This window comes from Chiloscyllium plagiosum, unplaced genomic scaffold, assembly GCF_037043375.1.
Source record: "Chiloscyllium plagiosum isolate Xiang-an unplaced genomic scaffold, Cpla_swu_hap1 HiC_scaffold_12, whole genome shotgun sequence".
NCBI classification, from domain to species: domain Eukaryota; kingdom Metazoa; phylum Chordata; class Chondrichthyes; order Orectolobiformes; family Hemiscylliidae; genus Chiloscyllium; species Chiloscyllium plagiosum.
This window is the reverse complement of record NW_028270150.1, coordinates 79,417,543-79,434,472: the sequence shown is the minus strand read 5'-3', so window position 1 is coordinate 79,434,472 and position 16,930 is coordinate 79,417,543. Positions and strand designations below refer to the sequence as shown.

Below are 16,930 nucleotides of genomic sequence, written 5' to 3'. Positions count from 1 at the left end.
ACTTCCACACACCAGAATGCTAAATCATCAAAGTTGCACTTTAGCATCTTATCCATATCTCTCAAAAATGCTCTAAAATGCATCATGACAATGAATTACCTATATCTGAAAAGCAGAGACTGGTGATAACACAGACGAAGATAATGTAAACTGCGATCTAGCGATGATAAATTTAGTTTGAAGGTGAAATGCTGAGGGAAGGTATTGTCCATTTTACAAGGCTCCTCGTTTACCTTATTTTGTCTTCTTTGTCTTCTTCTCAGACGCAAAAATTCTTTGTGCTGACGTGACACAAAATTTACGGCAGCATATTCCAGCAGGGCGGAAAAGACAAAGAGAAGACAAACTGCCATCCAAATATCGATAGCCTTGACATATGAAACCTAGATAAAACAATAAAAAGCTTTAGGAAGAGATAATGTTCACAATGAAACTGACAAATCTTCTTGCAGATCAATTCTACCATTCCAGTTTTAGATTATACTATCACTCTGCCCACTTGGGAAGGAACACTGGGAACAAATGAAACTATTTCTTAAGCTCTTTGAAATCAAACGCAAAGAGCAATCATCAATTGATGTTATTAAATATTGTTTATTTCACATTTCTGTCTACGCGTGACTTAGACCTCACATGGAATCATTCATTGTCAGTGCTCTGAGAAAGCTGTGTGTCCAAGATGTGAACCCTGTTGTGCTGGAAACATCGACCCTCCACCCGCACCCCCCCCCCCACCCACCCCACCCCCACCCCACACACACCCCCGTTCCTTGGATGCTGCCTGACCCGCTGTGCTTTTCCAGCATCACACTTTGTGATTCTGAGCATAGGCAAGTCTGATAATGTCAAGGAAAAACAGGACTTAAAATTTATTTTCACCCAAAACCATCTGTGATCCTGTAGTGTGCAGCTGAGGAGTATGAGAATGGAAAGTTCTGTGTGCCATTCTAAATTTGCCCTTGGACTTCATGATCATAATAGTAGGGTGAGTTGGGAACCCAACCATTCCCTGATGCAGTTCTGAGGTGGGGTCAGTGGATTGACAATACAACTCAATCAGCAGACAGGTAAGCATAAATCTGCAATGGATACAATACTAATGTTGGGCTTCTCTCATCCTCCTTTTTCCAGTTTGAGGCAATTGGAAAAGACATGTCTGCAGTTTTCTTTCATATCCCTGGAGATTTCTTCAAGGGTTGCTGGTGAAGCAACCAGAGAGAGCCTGAAAAGGTGGCACATTTACTACTTTACAATAGTTTTGTAAACAAGCCCAGAAATAAATAAAACAGCCTTGTTTCACTAAATAAAAGCCCTGAGCACATGTCCCAGTCATAATTAGGCATTTCCATTGCAAGTTATCAGTGTTGTGACCATTGTACACCCAGAAAGTGCATACGACAATGTTGAATTTAGATAACAAGTCTGTCAAGTCAGAGTCTTCAATCAGTTTGTTAATAGCCTTGATCATTCCAAATATAAAAACTTGACCACGGTCAGAAAACCAGATGCTCATGGCTCATATGGTTGAATTTCCAAAAGGGGTCATTCTGTGATCTGGTCATCCCAGCACACACAGACCCCTGCAGGCAGTGCTGAATTATGGAATCCCCTATGATATCCACTCGGGCATTCGTAATTCTGCATTAAATGTAAAACCATGCCAGAACATTTCTTCAACACTGCCATTTTATAATTACATTTTTTTTTGCTGAATTTTAAACATTCAGCAGTGTCAATAATGCTCAGGTCCTCTTTTTATTACTGGATTGTTTTATGGTGTATAATTAATCTGAATCTTGCTAGGAAACACAAGCTAGTTGTTGCTTTTGCAGCTAGTTTTGCAGGAAATAGAATCCAGCAGATAATGAATAAACATGCGAGTTAACATATATTTTGGATAATATATTGGATCACACAACTTCATCTGTGGGCAACATCTGTGATTCATTGCAGTATGTTATATGTTTGAGTGAATGCTATTCATTATCATCCACAGAAACACAAGTTTTTGTAATTTCTATTTTCTTTGATCAATAGACAATAGTGGAGACACTTTTCCTCAAGCACATTGTAAGTCAGAAATAATGACAGCTTGAATTTATGTAACACACTAAAGAGGACAAATAGTCTCCAGTGCAAATGATATTGCACTGTACAGATGCATTAACTTCAAAATGGAATTCCAAAGAGAAGCCTTTCAAACTACACTCAGTGTGCTCAGTATCATCCAGAGAGATTTGGCCTGGCATTCAGATCAGATTGGGGTCAGGAAATTGTTAAAATTTGCCAGTGCAAATTGCCTAATAAAAAGACAGCCAATTAAACTATCAATCCTCAGATTTTATAGTATCTCACAATGTTGGTGTAAAGTGAAAACGATGCAGGAAGAAACATAGACATTGAAATGGTTTTAGGGAAGATTGACCAACGCTGGTGAAATGTGCCTGTATTATGTGAGTTGTGTTCTAAGAAAGATTGAAACATCCTGAAGCATCTGCATTTGAGTCAACAAAATGAGCTGTGGTGGCAAACCAGGCACAGGGAGCAGAGGCAGAAAATAAGGAGATTGTAGAGATGGATGTAAATCTTAAAAGTTGATCCCTTCAGAAAGATTTACAGTTATTCAGCATCCATCATGGAATGTCCTAAAGCACTTTGCTGCCGATGAAATACTTTTAAAGTGTAACCACTGTTGTAACAGCCAACTTGGACACAGCAAGATCCCATAAATAGAAATTTGTTAACAAACTGATCATCCATTTTCTTATGTTTGAGGGATAGACATTGGCCAGGACGTAAGTGATAAGACTCCTGAGCTTTATTTAGATATCACCATTGGATCGCCTACATGCACTGAAAGGGCAGAATGACCCCAGTTGAACCAAAAGATGGCACCTCAGACAACAAAGCCCTCCCCCAGTATTGCATTGGATTGTCAGCCTTGATTCTTATGCTCAAATCCTGAGGACGTAATCTGGGGTAAAAACCTAAATATTTCAAACCAGCTTTACAATGAACAGAGTAGATCAAATACAGAACTAGCCCCTAGAGCTCCAAGGTAAGGATAGGTTTTATATTTACCAATTGGACAGTGGTCTAGTGCAACCCACGTCATATAAAATCAGCCTGACTTTAAAACAGGGCTCAGTCTTACATTTTTTTCTTGATTAAGAATCAGTTGCCATGAGACCTAGTGACGTCTGTCATAGTATCGTACCAAATTCACCTCACTCACTACCAGGCTTGCCCCATTGCCTCCATCTTGTCTAATTCTAGTCCTAGAGAGAAAGTGAGGGCTGCAGATGCTGGAGATCAGAACTGAAAATGTGTTGCTGGAAAAGCGCAGCAGGTCAGGCAGCATCCAAGGAAGGGCTTATGCTCGAAACGTCGATTCTCCTGTTCCTTGGATGCTGCCTGACCTGCTGCGCTTTTCCAGCAACACATTTTCAGCTCTAATTCTAGTCCTATCTTATCACATGCTGTTTCAGGAACAGATTGTTACTCACTGACACCAGCCAAAAGACTAGTGTCTGTGGCGCTCATGCCATAATTAAAAGGCCACGGTGTACCAAGGTAAGTATTGGCAATCGGTACTGACCTTACAGGCAGCATAATGGCATGGCAGCCGCAAAGCCACACTGCTCACAGCACAGAGTCAATATGGCTGACACTCCCTCACACATGCAACCTCATTGATGAGATGGTGATGGCCTACTGGTATTGTTGTTAAACTAGTAATCCAGAGGTACAGGAAAGGTTGCAGGGACCTGGGTTTAAATCCCAAGACTGCAGATGAACTTTGAATTCAACAAAAATCAGGATTTAAAAGTCTAATGATCACTGTTAAATGACTGCCACAAAAACCCATCTGGTTTCACCAATACCTTGAGGGAAAGAAACTGCTGTGCTTACCTGACCTGGCCTACATGTGGTAACATTTACCACCATAAGCAATGCAGGACTGGGCATCCATCAGGTGCTATGGGCCAGCAGCTGTAGGATTGTATCCAATACAACCTGCAAACTCACAGCCTGCCATATTCCACAGTCGACCATTACCATGAAGCCAGGGGATCAACCCTAATTCAATGGAGAGAGCAGGAAGGCATGCCAGGATAAGCACCAGGCATACCTAAAAATGAGTGTCAATCTGAAAAAGCTATCAAAGAAGACTCCTTGCATGTGAAAACAGTGCAATCAGCAAATGATAGACAAAGATAAGTGATTATAAAACCCAATGGATCAGATCTAAGCTCTGCAATCCCACCACATCCAGTTGGGAATGGTGGTGGACAATTAAACAATTCAGTGGAGGATGAGGTTCCTCAAATATCCCCAACTGGAATGATGGGGGGGATAACACATCATAAGGGTAGCTCAGTTAGCTGGAAGGCTGGTTTGTGATATAGAGCAATACCTACAACATAGGTTCAATTCCACACCATTTGAAGTACTACCTCTCCCCTCGCCTGAGGTGTGGTGACCCTCAGATTAAACCACCACTAGTTGTCTCTCTTTAATGAGACAGTAGCACTGTGATTTTTTGGAACTATGGCAACATTACATTATTACTGCAAGAAATAATACTGAAAAGGAATAAAGTAATTTAAACTTTCATATTAATGCTCAATTCGACAGAGATGGCTCATGGCCTTGCACCATCCTGTGTCAGGCTCATGTTAGGCTACATTTCTTTCTGCCTCATGAAACATCATCATTGAGTCGCTTCCACTGTTTATAAAACAGCCCCATCGGGCAGAATTTCTATGTCTGTTTGGCATGGTTACTTACTTATGTAGGAGGAAACACATGACAATTGCATAGAATCTGTACAGAGTGAAAGTAGGCCATTCAGCTTATTGAGTCCACACCAACCCTCCGAAGAGCATCCCACCCAGACTCATACCCCGACCCAATCCCTGTAACCCTGCATCTCACTTGGCTAATCCACCTAACCTTCACATCCCTGGAGATTATGGGCAATTTAGCAAGGCCAATTCACCTCACCTGCACATCTTTGGACTGTGGGAAGAAACCGGAGGAAACCAATGCAGACACATTGAGAATGTACAAACTCCACGCAGACAACTGCCTGAGGGTGGAATTGAACCTGGGACCTACGTGCTGTTAGACAGCAGTGCTAACCACTGTGTAGCCCAGGAATGAAGATTTGCTATCAAGCTGTCAGAACCTTTCAGGTAGGTTGGCTTTCTTGAGCTTCATGGCCATGAATCCGATTGCATTCACCAGCATGTCACGGATCTCATTATTACCCCAATCTGCTGGAATGGCATCCACAGATGCAATCTTCTTTAGCCAAAAAACAGGAAGCATATGTTCACAAACCAAGCAACATATATCACAAACAAAGTGACGTGTCTATATACCTTGTTTCATGCCTGGTGAAAAGGTCTCAGATGTGTAAGCTCTCCTAGTTGTGAGGGAAGCTCAGTGAGCTGATTGTGTATATGAGCTGCTGAATTTTGTTTGTGTCAAGTGTTAACACTGGTAGATGTGAACAAGTAGTACCACCGTGGGGGTGCGGTACTTCTACATTGCTTGCTGTAATTAAGTAACAGGTATTGAATGGATATGAAGCAACTGATGGAGATGTTGAGTAAGCAATCTCCTGCGTGCAAGTTTGTTGTTTATCCAATCTTACAAGCCATCTAAAGATGTGCAGGTTAGGTGAATTGGCCATGCTAAATTGCCGATAGTGTTCAGGGATTTGTAGGTTAGCTGCATTAGTCAGGGGAAATGTAGAATAATAGGGTAGGGGAATGGGTCTGGGTGGGTTACTCTTCAGAGGGTGGACTTGTTGGGCTGAATGACCTGTTTCCACACTGTAGGGATTCTATGATTCTAACTCCCAGCGATGAATGAATACTCGAACAGAGAGTGACACATGTCCTGGCAGAGGGCAGTAGACCAATCATCCTCTTGTAGCACTAGATCCAGCTTCTTGAGCCAGCCATGGGGTTGACCTGCACAGCCACCTCTGTCCTGGGTGTCTTCGACAATCAGGATGGTCTCTTGTGGCCATCCACAGGGAAACAAACATTGCTTCTTTCTTGGGTAGCTTTCAGGAGAACTTTTAGGGAGACACTGCTGAAGCATGGTACCAGTTTTTACCTGCTGTCTGACACTTCAAGGGTGGGTGGGATTACTGAGCAGAGGTTGACTGATGCTCCTGGGTTAGAGTGAAATTCTCTCTTGGGGCCTTTTAAACGTGGAGTGCAGAATCAAAGCCCAAATGATCTTAATTTCATACGATCCTGCCATTAAAACTTGGTGCTTTACCTACACAAGAGTCTGTAACAAGCTGCAAAAAAAAAAAAATCCCAGTGGGAAAACCCACCCATTATACCCTCCTTCTCACTGTCTCAAAACAATAAAATTCCACCTATCATCTCAGCTAGTGAGTAGAGTTCTAATCATCTTCGGTCCACCATAGTCTTCTATACAATATAAAAAAGATGCTTTATGTTATATTTAATACAACTACTTTTTTTTTCATTAAATTGAGAGTGAACATGAAAATGCTCAGAGCAAATGTATCTGCTGAATTCATTTGAAGTAATGAAAAATATGATGGTTCCTTCATTTTAATTGCCTATCTCCTCAAATGGCTTGATTATGTTCAATAATTCTATAATTTAAAGTAACACATTATGAAATTTTCAATAACCCAAGATCGTTGGGGGACTGGAAATCTGCTGCAATCTTCTCTGTAATAATTCTTTTGAAGTGTTTTAATGAAAAACTGCAGGGAAGATTCAGCAATACAAATATATCAGAGTGTTCAGTCAATTATTTCACAGCTCTAAAATCAAAATTCAAATCCAAACTTGTATGGAAACAGCAGTGAGGAAATACACTGCCTTCCATCCAGTTTTTGGAACTCTGTTTAAATATAACCAAAACACTGACAAGGGAAGTTCATATACGTAGCAATGTTCTTAAGATGCAAAATGTTAACTTTGCTTTCTCTCTCCACAGATGCTGCCAGACCTGCTAAGCTTCTCCAGCAATTTCTGTTTTTGATTCTGAGTTAGAGTCATAGAGTCATAAAGATGTACAACATGGAAACAGACCCTTCGGTCCAACCCGTCCATGCCGACCAGATATCCCAACTCAATCTAGACCCACCTGCCAGCACCCGGCCCATATCCCTCCAAACCCTTCCTATTCATATACCCCTCCAAATGCCTCTTAAATGTTGCAATTGTACCAGCCTCCACCACATCCTCTGGCAGCTCATTCAATACACGTACCACCCTCTGTGTGAAAAAGGTGCCCCTTAGGTCTCTTATATATCTTTTCCCTCTCACCCTAAACCTATGCCCTCTAGTTCTGGACTCCCCCACCCCAGACGTTGTCTATTTACCCTATCCATGCCCCTCATAATTTTGTGAACCTCTATAAGGTCACCCTTCAGTCTCCGATGTGCCAGGGAAAACAGCCCCAGTCTGTTCAACCTCTCCCTATAGCTCAAATCCTCCAACCCTGGCAACATCCTTGTAAATCTTTTCTGAACTCTTTCAAGTTTCACAACATCTTTCCGAAAGGAAGGAGACCAGAATTGCACACAATAGCCTAACCAATGTCCTGTACAGCCGCAACATGACCTCCCAACTCCTGTACTCAATACTCAAACCAATAAAGGAAAGCATACCAAACGCCTTCTTCACTATCCTATCTACCTGCAACTCCACTTTCAAGGAGCTATGAACCTGCACTCCAAGGTCCCTTTGTTCAGCAACACTCCCTAGGACCTTACCATTAAGTGTATAAGTCCTGCTAAGATTTGTTTTCCCAAAATGCAGCACCTCGCGTTTATCTGAATTAAACTCCATCTGCCACTTCTTGGCCCATCTGGTCCAGATCCTGTTGTAATCTGAGATAACCGTCTTCGCTGACCACTACACCTCCAATTTTGGTGTCATTTGCAAATTTACTAACTATACCTCTTACGCTCACATCCAAATCATTTATATAAATGACAAAAAGCAATGAACCCAGCACAAATCCTTGTGGCACTCCACTGGTCACAGGCCTCCAGTCTGAGAAACAACCTTCCACCATCACCCTCTGTCTTCTACATTTGAGCCAGTTCTACAGTTCTTTTGTTTGTTTATAAACTTATAGCATCCTTCAGCTCCAGACCAGCATTAATCACATTTTGAATTGTATGAAATAAGATGATCTCAGACTATTGTAGGGGATTGTTCTCTCATTGTACTGAGACATTTTGCTATGAGAACGTTGCGGAGCTTTACTGTGAATTAGGTATACTTAATTAGTCATTAAACTGAAAAACCACTTCACTTCCAATACTGTCATTCTTCACTTTGATGAGCATGAAGGATGGCACAGTAGCTCGCTGTGCTGTGCCACAGTGCCAGGGACCCAGGTTTGATTCCAGGCTTGGGTGGCTGTCTGTATGGAGTTTGCACATTCTCCTTGTCCCTGCGTGGGTTACCACCCACAGTCCATAGGTATGCAGTTTAGGTGAACTGGCCATGCTAAATTACCCATACTCTTCAGGGATGTGTTGGGTAGGTGTATTAGTCAGGAGAATGGGTCTGGGTGGGTTACTCTTTGGAGGGTCAGCATGGATTTGTTGGGCCAAATGACCTGTTTCCATACTGTTGGGGTTCTATGCATGTGCCCTCAAAAAATCTGTATTCTTGCCTGGTTTTTAAATCTGGTTACAGCTGTCTCATATTTGCAGTCATCAGATGGCTGTGGCCAGGGATTCCTGAACTTCTAAACAGTGTACAGACTGTGTCCAATTTATATAGTCATAAGTGTCATACAACACAGAAACATACCCTTCGGTCCAACCAGTCCATGTCGACCATAATCCTAAACTAAACTAGTCCCACCTGCTTGGCCTATATTCCCCAAAACATTTCTTATTCATATACTTATCCAAGTGTCTTTTAAACATTGTAACTGTACCCACATCCACCACTTCCTCTGGAAGTTCATTCCACACATGCACCTCTCTCTGTGGAAAAAAAATTGCCCCCATGTCTTTTTAAAACCTTTCTCCTCTCACCTTAAAAATATGCTGCCTGGTCTTGAAATCTCCCATCGCAGGGAAAAGACACCTGCCGCCCACCTTACCTATATCCCTCTGATTTTATAAACCTCTATAAGGTCACCCCTTGAACTGCAATTCTCCAGCAGAAACAAATTCCCAGCTGATCCAGCCTCTCCTTATGACTCAAACCTTCCAGTCCTGGCAAGATCCTGATAAATCTCTTCTGAACCTTCTCCAGCTAAATAATATCTTTCCTATAACAGGGCGGCCAGAAGTGTACACAATACTCCAGAGCAGACCTGACCAAAATCTGGTACACCCTCAACATAATGTCCAACTCCTATACTCAAAGATCTGAGCAATGAAGGCAACTGTGCCAAATAACTTCTTAATCACCCTGTCTATATGTGATGCAAACATCAAGGAATTATGTACCAGATCCCCTAGGTCTCTCTGCTCTACAATGCTACCAGAGACCCTACTTTTGTATGATTAAGTCTTGCCCTTGTTTGTTTTACCAAAATGCAGAACCTTGCATTTATCCAAATTAAACTCCAACTGCCACTCTTCAGACCATTGATCCAAGTGACCAATATATCTTTGTAATCTCAGATAACCTTGTACACTGTTCACAATCCCACCAATCTTGGTGCCATCTGCAAACTTATTAACCATGCCTCCTATATTTACATCATTCATATGAACACCACTGGTGACCGGCCTCCAGTTCGAAAAACGACCCTCCACCATCACTCTCTGTATCCTGCTGTTAAGCCAATTTTGTATCCAATTAGCAAGCTGACCCTGAATTCCAATGTGATCTAACTTTACTCATTAGTCTACCATGCTGAACCTTGTCAAAGGCTTTACTACAGTCCATGTAAACAATGCCTACTGCACTGTCATCATCAATCTTTTGGGTTACTTCTGCAAAAAACCCAATCAAGTTTGTGAGACATGATTTCCCTCGCACAAAACCATGCTGACTGTCCCTAATCATTCCTTGCCTCTCCAAGTGCATATACATCCTATCTTTCAGAATCACTTCCAATAACTTACTCGCCACTGAAGTCCGACTCACAGGTCTATAGTTCCCAGGCTTTTCCTTACATCCCAACTTAAACAAAGGAATAACGTGAGTCACTCTCCAGTTATCTAGATTCACACCTGTAGTCATAGATGATATAAATATTTCTGAAAGAGGCACGGCAATTTCTTCCCTAACTTCCCTTAACATCCTGGATACATTCGATCAGGTCCTGGAGATTTAACCACTTTAATATTCTCTAAAACCTTCAGGACTTACTCTTCTGAAACGTGAACTGTTTTCAAAACATTAATGTTTATTTCCCTGATCTCTCTAGCCTCCAATTCTTTCTCACCAGTAAAATTTGATGCAAAATATATATTTAATGTCTCTCCCATCTCCTGAGTTTCAACACAGAGACAACCTCTTTAATCTGTATGGGGCCCTACTCTCTCTCTAGTTCCTGCCTTGCTCTTAATGTATGTTTACTATCTCTTTGGATTATTCTTAACCTTATTCCCCAAGATTATCTCATATAGAGTCATAGAGATGTACAGCATGGAAACAAACCCTTTGGTCCAACCCGTCCATGCTGACCAGATATCCTAACCCAATCTAGTCCCACCTGCCAGCACACGGCCCATATCCCTCCAAACTCTTCCCAGTCATATACCCATCCAAATGCCTTTTAAATATTGCAATTGTACCAGCCTGCACCACTTCCTCTGGCAGCTCATTCCATACACGTACCACCCTCTGTGTGAAAAAGGTGCCCCTTAGGTCTCTTTTATATCTTTCCCCTCTCACCCTAAACCTATGCCCTCTAGTTTTGGACTCCCCGATGCCATGGAAAAGACTTTGCCTATTTACCCTATCCATGCCCCTCATAATTTTGTAAACCTCGATAAGGTCACCCCTCAGCCTCTGACGTTCCAGGGAAAACAGCTCCAGCCTGTTCAGCCTCTTCCTATAGATCAAATCCTCCAACCCTGGCAACATCCTTGTAAATCTTTTCTGAACTCTTTCAAGTTTCACAACATCTTTCCAATAAGAAGGAAACCAGAATTGCACGCAATATTCCAACAGTGGCTTAACCAATGTCCTGTACAGCCACAACATGACGTCCCAACTCCTGTACTCAATCCTATGACCAATAAAGGAAAACATACCAAATGCCTTCTTCACTATCCTATCTACCTGTGACTCCACTTTCAAGGAGCTATGAACCTGTACTCCAAGGTCCCTTTGTTCAGCAACCCTCCTTAGGACTTTACCATTAAGTATATAAGTCCTGCTAAGATTTCCTTTCCCAAAATGCAGCACCTCACATTTATCTCAATTAAACTTCATTTGCCACTTCTAAGCCCATTGGCCCATCTGGTCAAGATCCTGCTGTAATCTGAGGTAACCCTCTTTACTGTCCACTACACCTCCAATTTTGGTGTCATCTGCAAACTTACCAACTGTACCTCTTATGCTCACATCCTCTGGCAGCTCATTCCATACACGTACCACCCTCTGTGTGAAAAAGGTGCCCCTTAGGTCTCTTTTATATCTTTCCCCTCTCACCCTAAACCTATGCCCTCTAGTTTTGGACTTTTTATCATTTATGTAAATTAAGTAGAGGACCCAGCACCAATCCTTGTGGCACTCCACTGGAGGCCTGTGACCAGTGAAGTGCCACAAGGATTGGTGCTGGGTCCTCTACTTTTTGTCATTTACATAAATGATTTGGATGCAAGCAAAGGAGGTACAGTTAGTAAGTTTGCAGATGACACCAAAATTGGAGGTGTAGTGGACAGCGAAGGGGGTTAAATCAGATTACAACAGGATCTTGACCAGATGGGCCAATGGGCTGTTAAGTGGCAGATGGAGTTAAATGATAAATGTGAAGTGCTGAATTTTGGGAAAGCAAATCTTAGCAGGACTTATACACTTAATGGTAAGGTCCTAGGGAGTGTTGCTGAACAAAGAGACCTTGGAGTGTATCCTCTCTTTGCCTTTCTGACCTCCTTCTTAAGAATGTCCCTGCACTCTTTATACTGTTCAAGAGATTCATTTGAACCCAGTTGTCTATATCTAATGCACAATTCTTGACCAGAACCTCAATATCATTATTCATCCATTTTTCTCTAATTCAACAAGCCTTATCTTTCACTCTAACAGGAACATAATGACTCTGAACTCCATTATAACACTTTTGAAAGCCTCCCACTTATCAGATGTCCCTTTACCTATGAACAGTCTACTCCAATCAATTTTTGAAAGTTCTTGTCTCATATGATTACAATTTGTCCTGCTCCAACTAAAAACTTTAATTTATTGTAAGTGTAAGGTTTTCTCTTAACAGCAGCTTCATTTTGTATTGCTTCTCGGTGTTTTGAAATGACTGTAAGAAGCGTGTGATGATTTTACAGGACGGTTAGTGGAAGATGAAAAAGGAACCATTCAATGTAGAGAGGTTTCAATTCCATTTTTGATATTTGACATTGCTCTAAATTAAGACGGCGTTCAAAAATATGAATTTTCTGAACTCTTCCCTGGAGTATTCATGAAATATCAGATCTTTATCTGTAGACCTCTGCATGAAAATTATCTTGCTCAAACTCCACATACTGCACCACTTCTCCAGTGAAAATGTGTTGCTATTGGTAACAATGTAGACAGATTGAAGGCATTTCAGTATTTGTTCTCCAACTGGCTGTGCCCAGGAATATGACACCAATGCTGTAAATTATTAAAAATTGCTTTGCATTTGACTCTTCAGAGAGTTTTAATCCTCAAGCAAAAGCTGACCTGTGAAGTGGAAGGCGAATGGCTTTAACTTGATCATAGCAACAGAATAAACATTCCTCTGTTTCTGAAATGTGCACAAGGTGTTTGCAGAGATTTTCTGATCTTATCATCTGACCTGATTTGAAGTTCAAAAGGCAAAAGAGTTGCTGTCAGGAAACCAAGTTATCCACAGCATTGCTGTATTATTGATAGGAATGTCAAAATGAAAGTGTTTGGAGAGTTCAGAATCTGTTGCTTAGTAACCTTCCACAGACCTGAACAACCTATTAGAATGTGCCCAGAATGTCTCATAAAGCATTTTCTTTGATAATCTCATCAGTCAGGTTTCACTAGACTGGAATGAGGTGATCGAAACATAAGTGTTTTACTCACTTGGTAATCAATCAGGCTTAAGTTCTCTCATTGGCAGCCTCATAACTCAATACATCTCCAAAACCTATGCAATAAACTTATTCAGCAAATATTTTCAATCTTTTTGAAATTACTTCTGCCTCCACATGTCTCCAATTTAGCCAGGTTAAGTCTGAACTGCTGTTATTTGCTGATTTTTTAAGAAATACCTTCGAAAGTAAAGATAATGGAATTGTTACTGGTTGTGGCAGATTAAGGATATTGCATTCTGAGTATCTTTGCAAGAGTACAGTGGATTCTGTGTAGAGAGTGAGAACCTCTCCCAACTGGCAACTGAGCTGTTCTTTACCCCCAGTCAGTAGGGAAACTCTGACATATGGGGAACGTCAGCGGTGGTTCCTCTTCTGTTTTCAGCAAATGCTGTGACCCACAAATTGAGAATAGTGGTCTGTAATACCTCAGATTGTGGGTGTCTGCATGTACACTGTCCCAGAGTCCCTATCACTAAGCAAGGCCTTTCAACACCTTAATTGCTTTAACACTCCTCCTTTTAAATCTGTACGCAGTCAATTCATGAAAACCCTTCGCTAGTGGAGAGTTCTAGACATCTCTTTTCCCATTCTCATTTCAACTAGTGTCTTCTCTCTAATGTCAGAGTCATGCGGTCAGCTCCGTCATCATACGTAAATTTGTTTTGCCACGTCTCTCTCAGGGTTCTCTTGAATTGATCTACATTATTCCAGTTATGATTATACAAACTTTTGAACAATCATTATTACTTTGATGACTGTCACCACCATTATTACCATTTCCTTGCCACTCAAATTTTAAATCACACAAGTCAAAACCATCTGGAACTCTGGCTGGCCTTTCTGATCTGCTTCACTTGAGTTTAACAATAGGGTGATGGTATCGTATCTTGCCAAGAAATGTTTTACCACATTACATGACTTGTTGTAGAATGGGTACTGCTATCCCACAACGCCGGATAATTAGACTTGGTCTCACTTCTTGGCTTGGGTAAGATCAATGCTTGCCCATTCTTCCTAAATATACCTTCAGGCATTCTGACAACATAACATCTCAGTTGATCTGTTTCTCTGATGATGATCACTTCTGACTTACTGTCTCTGATCAGACTTCCTGCCTTGACTGGAAGTTTGACAGATGTTTCGTCTCATGTTTAGAGTTGTACTGCCTCTGCTGCTTTATGCTGTAGCTTTCTCTATTCTTTGCTTTTCCTCTTGTGATCTTGAGAGGTAATCTTTGGCTTAAAGTTTGGCCTCCTTATGTCGTAAAACTGGAACATTAATTTTTTAACTTCCTTCTCTTTAACTATTCCCCCAGTGAGTTATTTAATAGTGTTGCTCTATAGCTGAGTGGAGCTAATTCCCAGTCTGGATTTTTATGCATCAGTTAGCATAGAGCATAGAACGTCATAGCGCAGTACAAGTCTTTCAGCCCTCAATGTTGCGCCAACCTGTGAAATCAATCTGAAGCCCATCTAACCTACACTATTCCATTATCATCCATATGTTTATCCAATGACCATTTAAATGCACTTAAAGTTGGCGAGTCTACTACTATTTCAGGCAGTGTGTTCCGCACCCCTACTACTCTCTGAGTAAACAAACTACCTCTGACCTTTGTCCTATATCTATTACCCTCAATTTAAAGCTATATCTCCGCATGCTAGCCATCACCATCCGAGGAAAAAGACTCTCACTGTCCACCCTATCTAATCCTCTGATCATCTTTTATGTCTCTATTAAGTCACCTCCTAACCTTCTTCTCTCTAACAAAAACAGCCTGAAGGCCCTCAGCCTTTCCTCATAAGACCTTCCCTCCATACCAGGCAACATCCTGGCATATCTCCTTTGCACCTTTTCTAATGCTTCCACATTCTTACTATAATGCGGAGACCAGAATTGTACGCAATACTCCAAGCGAGGCTGCACCAGAGTTTTGTACAGCTGCAACATGTCTCCAAAACTCAATCCAGCTACCAATAAAAGCTAACACACTGTATGCCTTCTTAACAACCTTATCAACCTGGGTGGCAACTTTCAGGGATCTATGTACATGGACATTGAGATTCCTCTGCTTATCCACACTGCCAAGAATCTCACCATTAGCCTAGTACTCTGTATTCCTGTTACTCTTCCAAAGTGAATCACTTCACACTTTTCCACATTAAACTCCATTTGCCATTTCTCAGCCCAGCTCTGCAGCTTCTTTATGTCCATCTGTAACATGCAGCACACTTCTGAACTGTCCACAACTCCACTGAACTTAGTGTCATCCATACATTTACTAACCCATCCTTCTATGCCCTCATCCAGGTCATTTCTAAAAATGACAAACAGCAGTGGCCCCAAAATAGATCCTTGTGATACACCATTAGTAAGCGAACTCCAGGATGAATATTTCCAATCAACCACCGCTCTCTGTCTTCTTTCATCTTGCCAATTTCAGATCCAAACCGTTAAATCACCATCAATCCCATGCCTCCATATTTTCTGCATAGCCTACTGTATGAACCTTATCAAACACCTTACTGATGAAACACCACATCAACCACTTTACCCTCATCCACCTGTTTGGTCACCTTCTCAAAGAACTCAATAAGATTTGTGAGGTACAACCTACCCTTCACAAAAGTGTGTTGACTATCAATAATCAAATTATTCCTTTCCAGATGATTATAAGTTTTATCTCTTATAATCCTTTCTAACAATGTATCCACAACGGAAATAAGGCTCACAGGTCTATAATTTCCAGGTTTGTCTCTACTCCCCTTCTTGAACAAGGGGACAACATTTATTTTCCTCCAGTCTTCTGGCACTATTCCTGTAGACCATTATGACATAAAGATCATAGCCAAAGGTTCTGCAATCTCCTCCCTAGCTTTCCAGAGAATCCTAGGATAAATCCCAACCGGCCCAAGAGACTTATCTATTTTCACACTTTCCAGAATTGCTAACACCTCCTCCTTATGAACCTCAATCCTCTCTAGCCTAGGTGCCTGCATCTCAGTATTCTCCTTGACAACGTTGTCTTTTTTTTTTGCAATGTGAATACCGACAAAACAGCCTTAACTGCTTGTTCTGACTCTCCAGGATAGAATGGGGAACTTGTCATCCGGTGGATACCGGCCTCCAAAGTGATCTTCCTGAAATCTTCATTCATCAAAATTGAGGTCCATTGGCTGATGCTCATTCCAAGGAATTGTATATTACAACAATCCTGCTTCAGTGCTCTGATCACTGAGCTTCTTGTGGTTTAATGGAGTCCTGCCACTTCAATCATCTTGAATATATCTGACCAGGCCAAATACAACTTCCCCATAAAATTAAACAAATCCATCACTAGACTTTCCCTTGGCTTTTCCCGAAACCTCGATGAAATCATTGGCTCTGTATGGCACATGTTTGGCATGACAAAATGTAATCCTCTATGTCTTTCAAAGTGCCTGGCTATCACACTGATGCATTCTTGCTAAGCACATTGTGATACCAAATCCTTATGGATGTTCTGTAGGATGTCTTTTCATATTGTTTTTTCACCTATCCTTTACAATGGTCCCCTAATTGTCTTACCAATGCACACACCTCCATGGTTCATGTGTAGCAGTCACTTCCACATAAGGAAGGCAATGCGTCCGTACACCAATCGGTGTGTATGAGGCTTTGAAAGTGAAACACTGC

At 41.4% G+C, this 16,930-nt stretch overlaps 1 protein-coding gene across 6 annotated transcripts in view; it reads right to left on the bottom strand.

Moving 5' to 3' along the window:
• Positions 1-16,930, bottom strand: part of glra2 (glycine receptor, alpha 2) — a 191,360-nt gene that overhangs the window by 42,329 nt on the left and 132,101 nt on the right. For all 6 annotated transcript variants that reach the window (XM_043700568.2, XM_043700570.2, XM_043700569.2 and 3 more), the window contains one exon: positions 234-383. In XM_043700568.2, the coding sequence (XP_043556503.1) occupies positions 234-383 (150 nt within the window). The remainder of the gene's footprint in view (positions 1-233; positions 384-16,930) is intronic.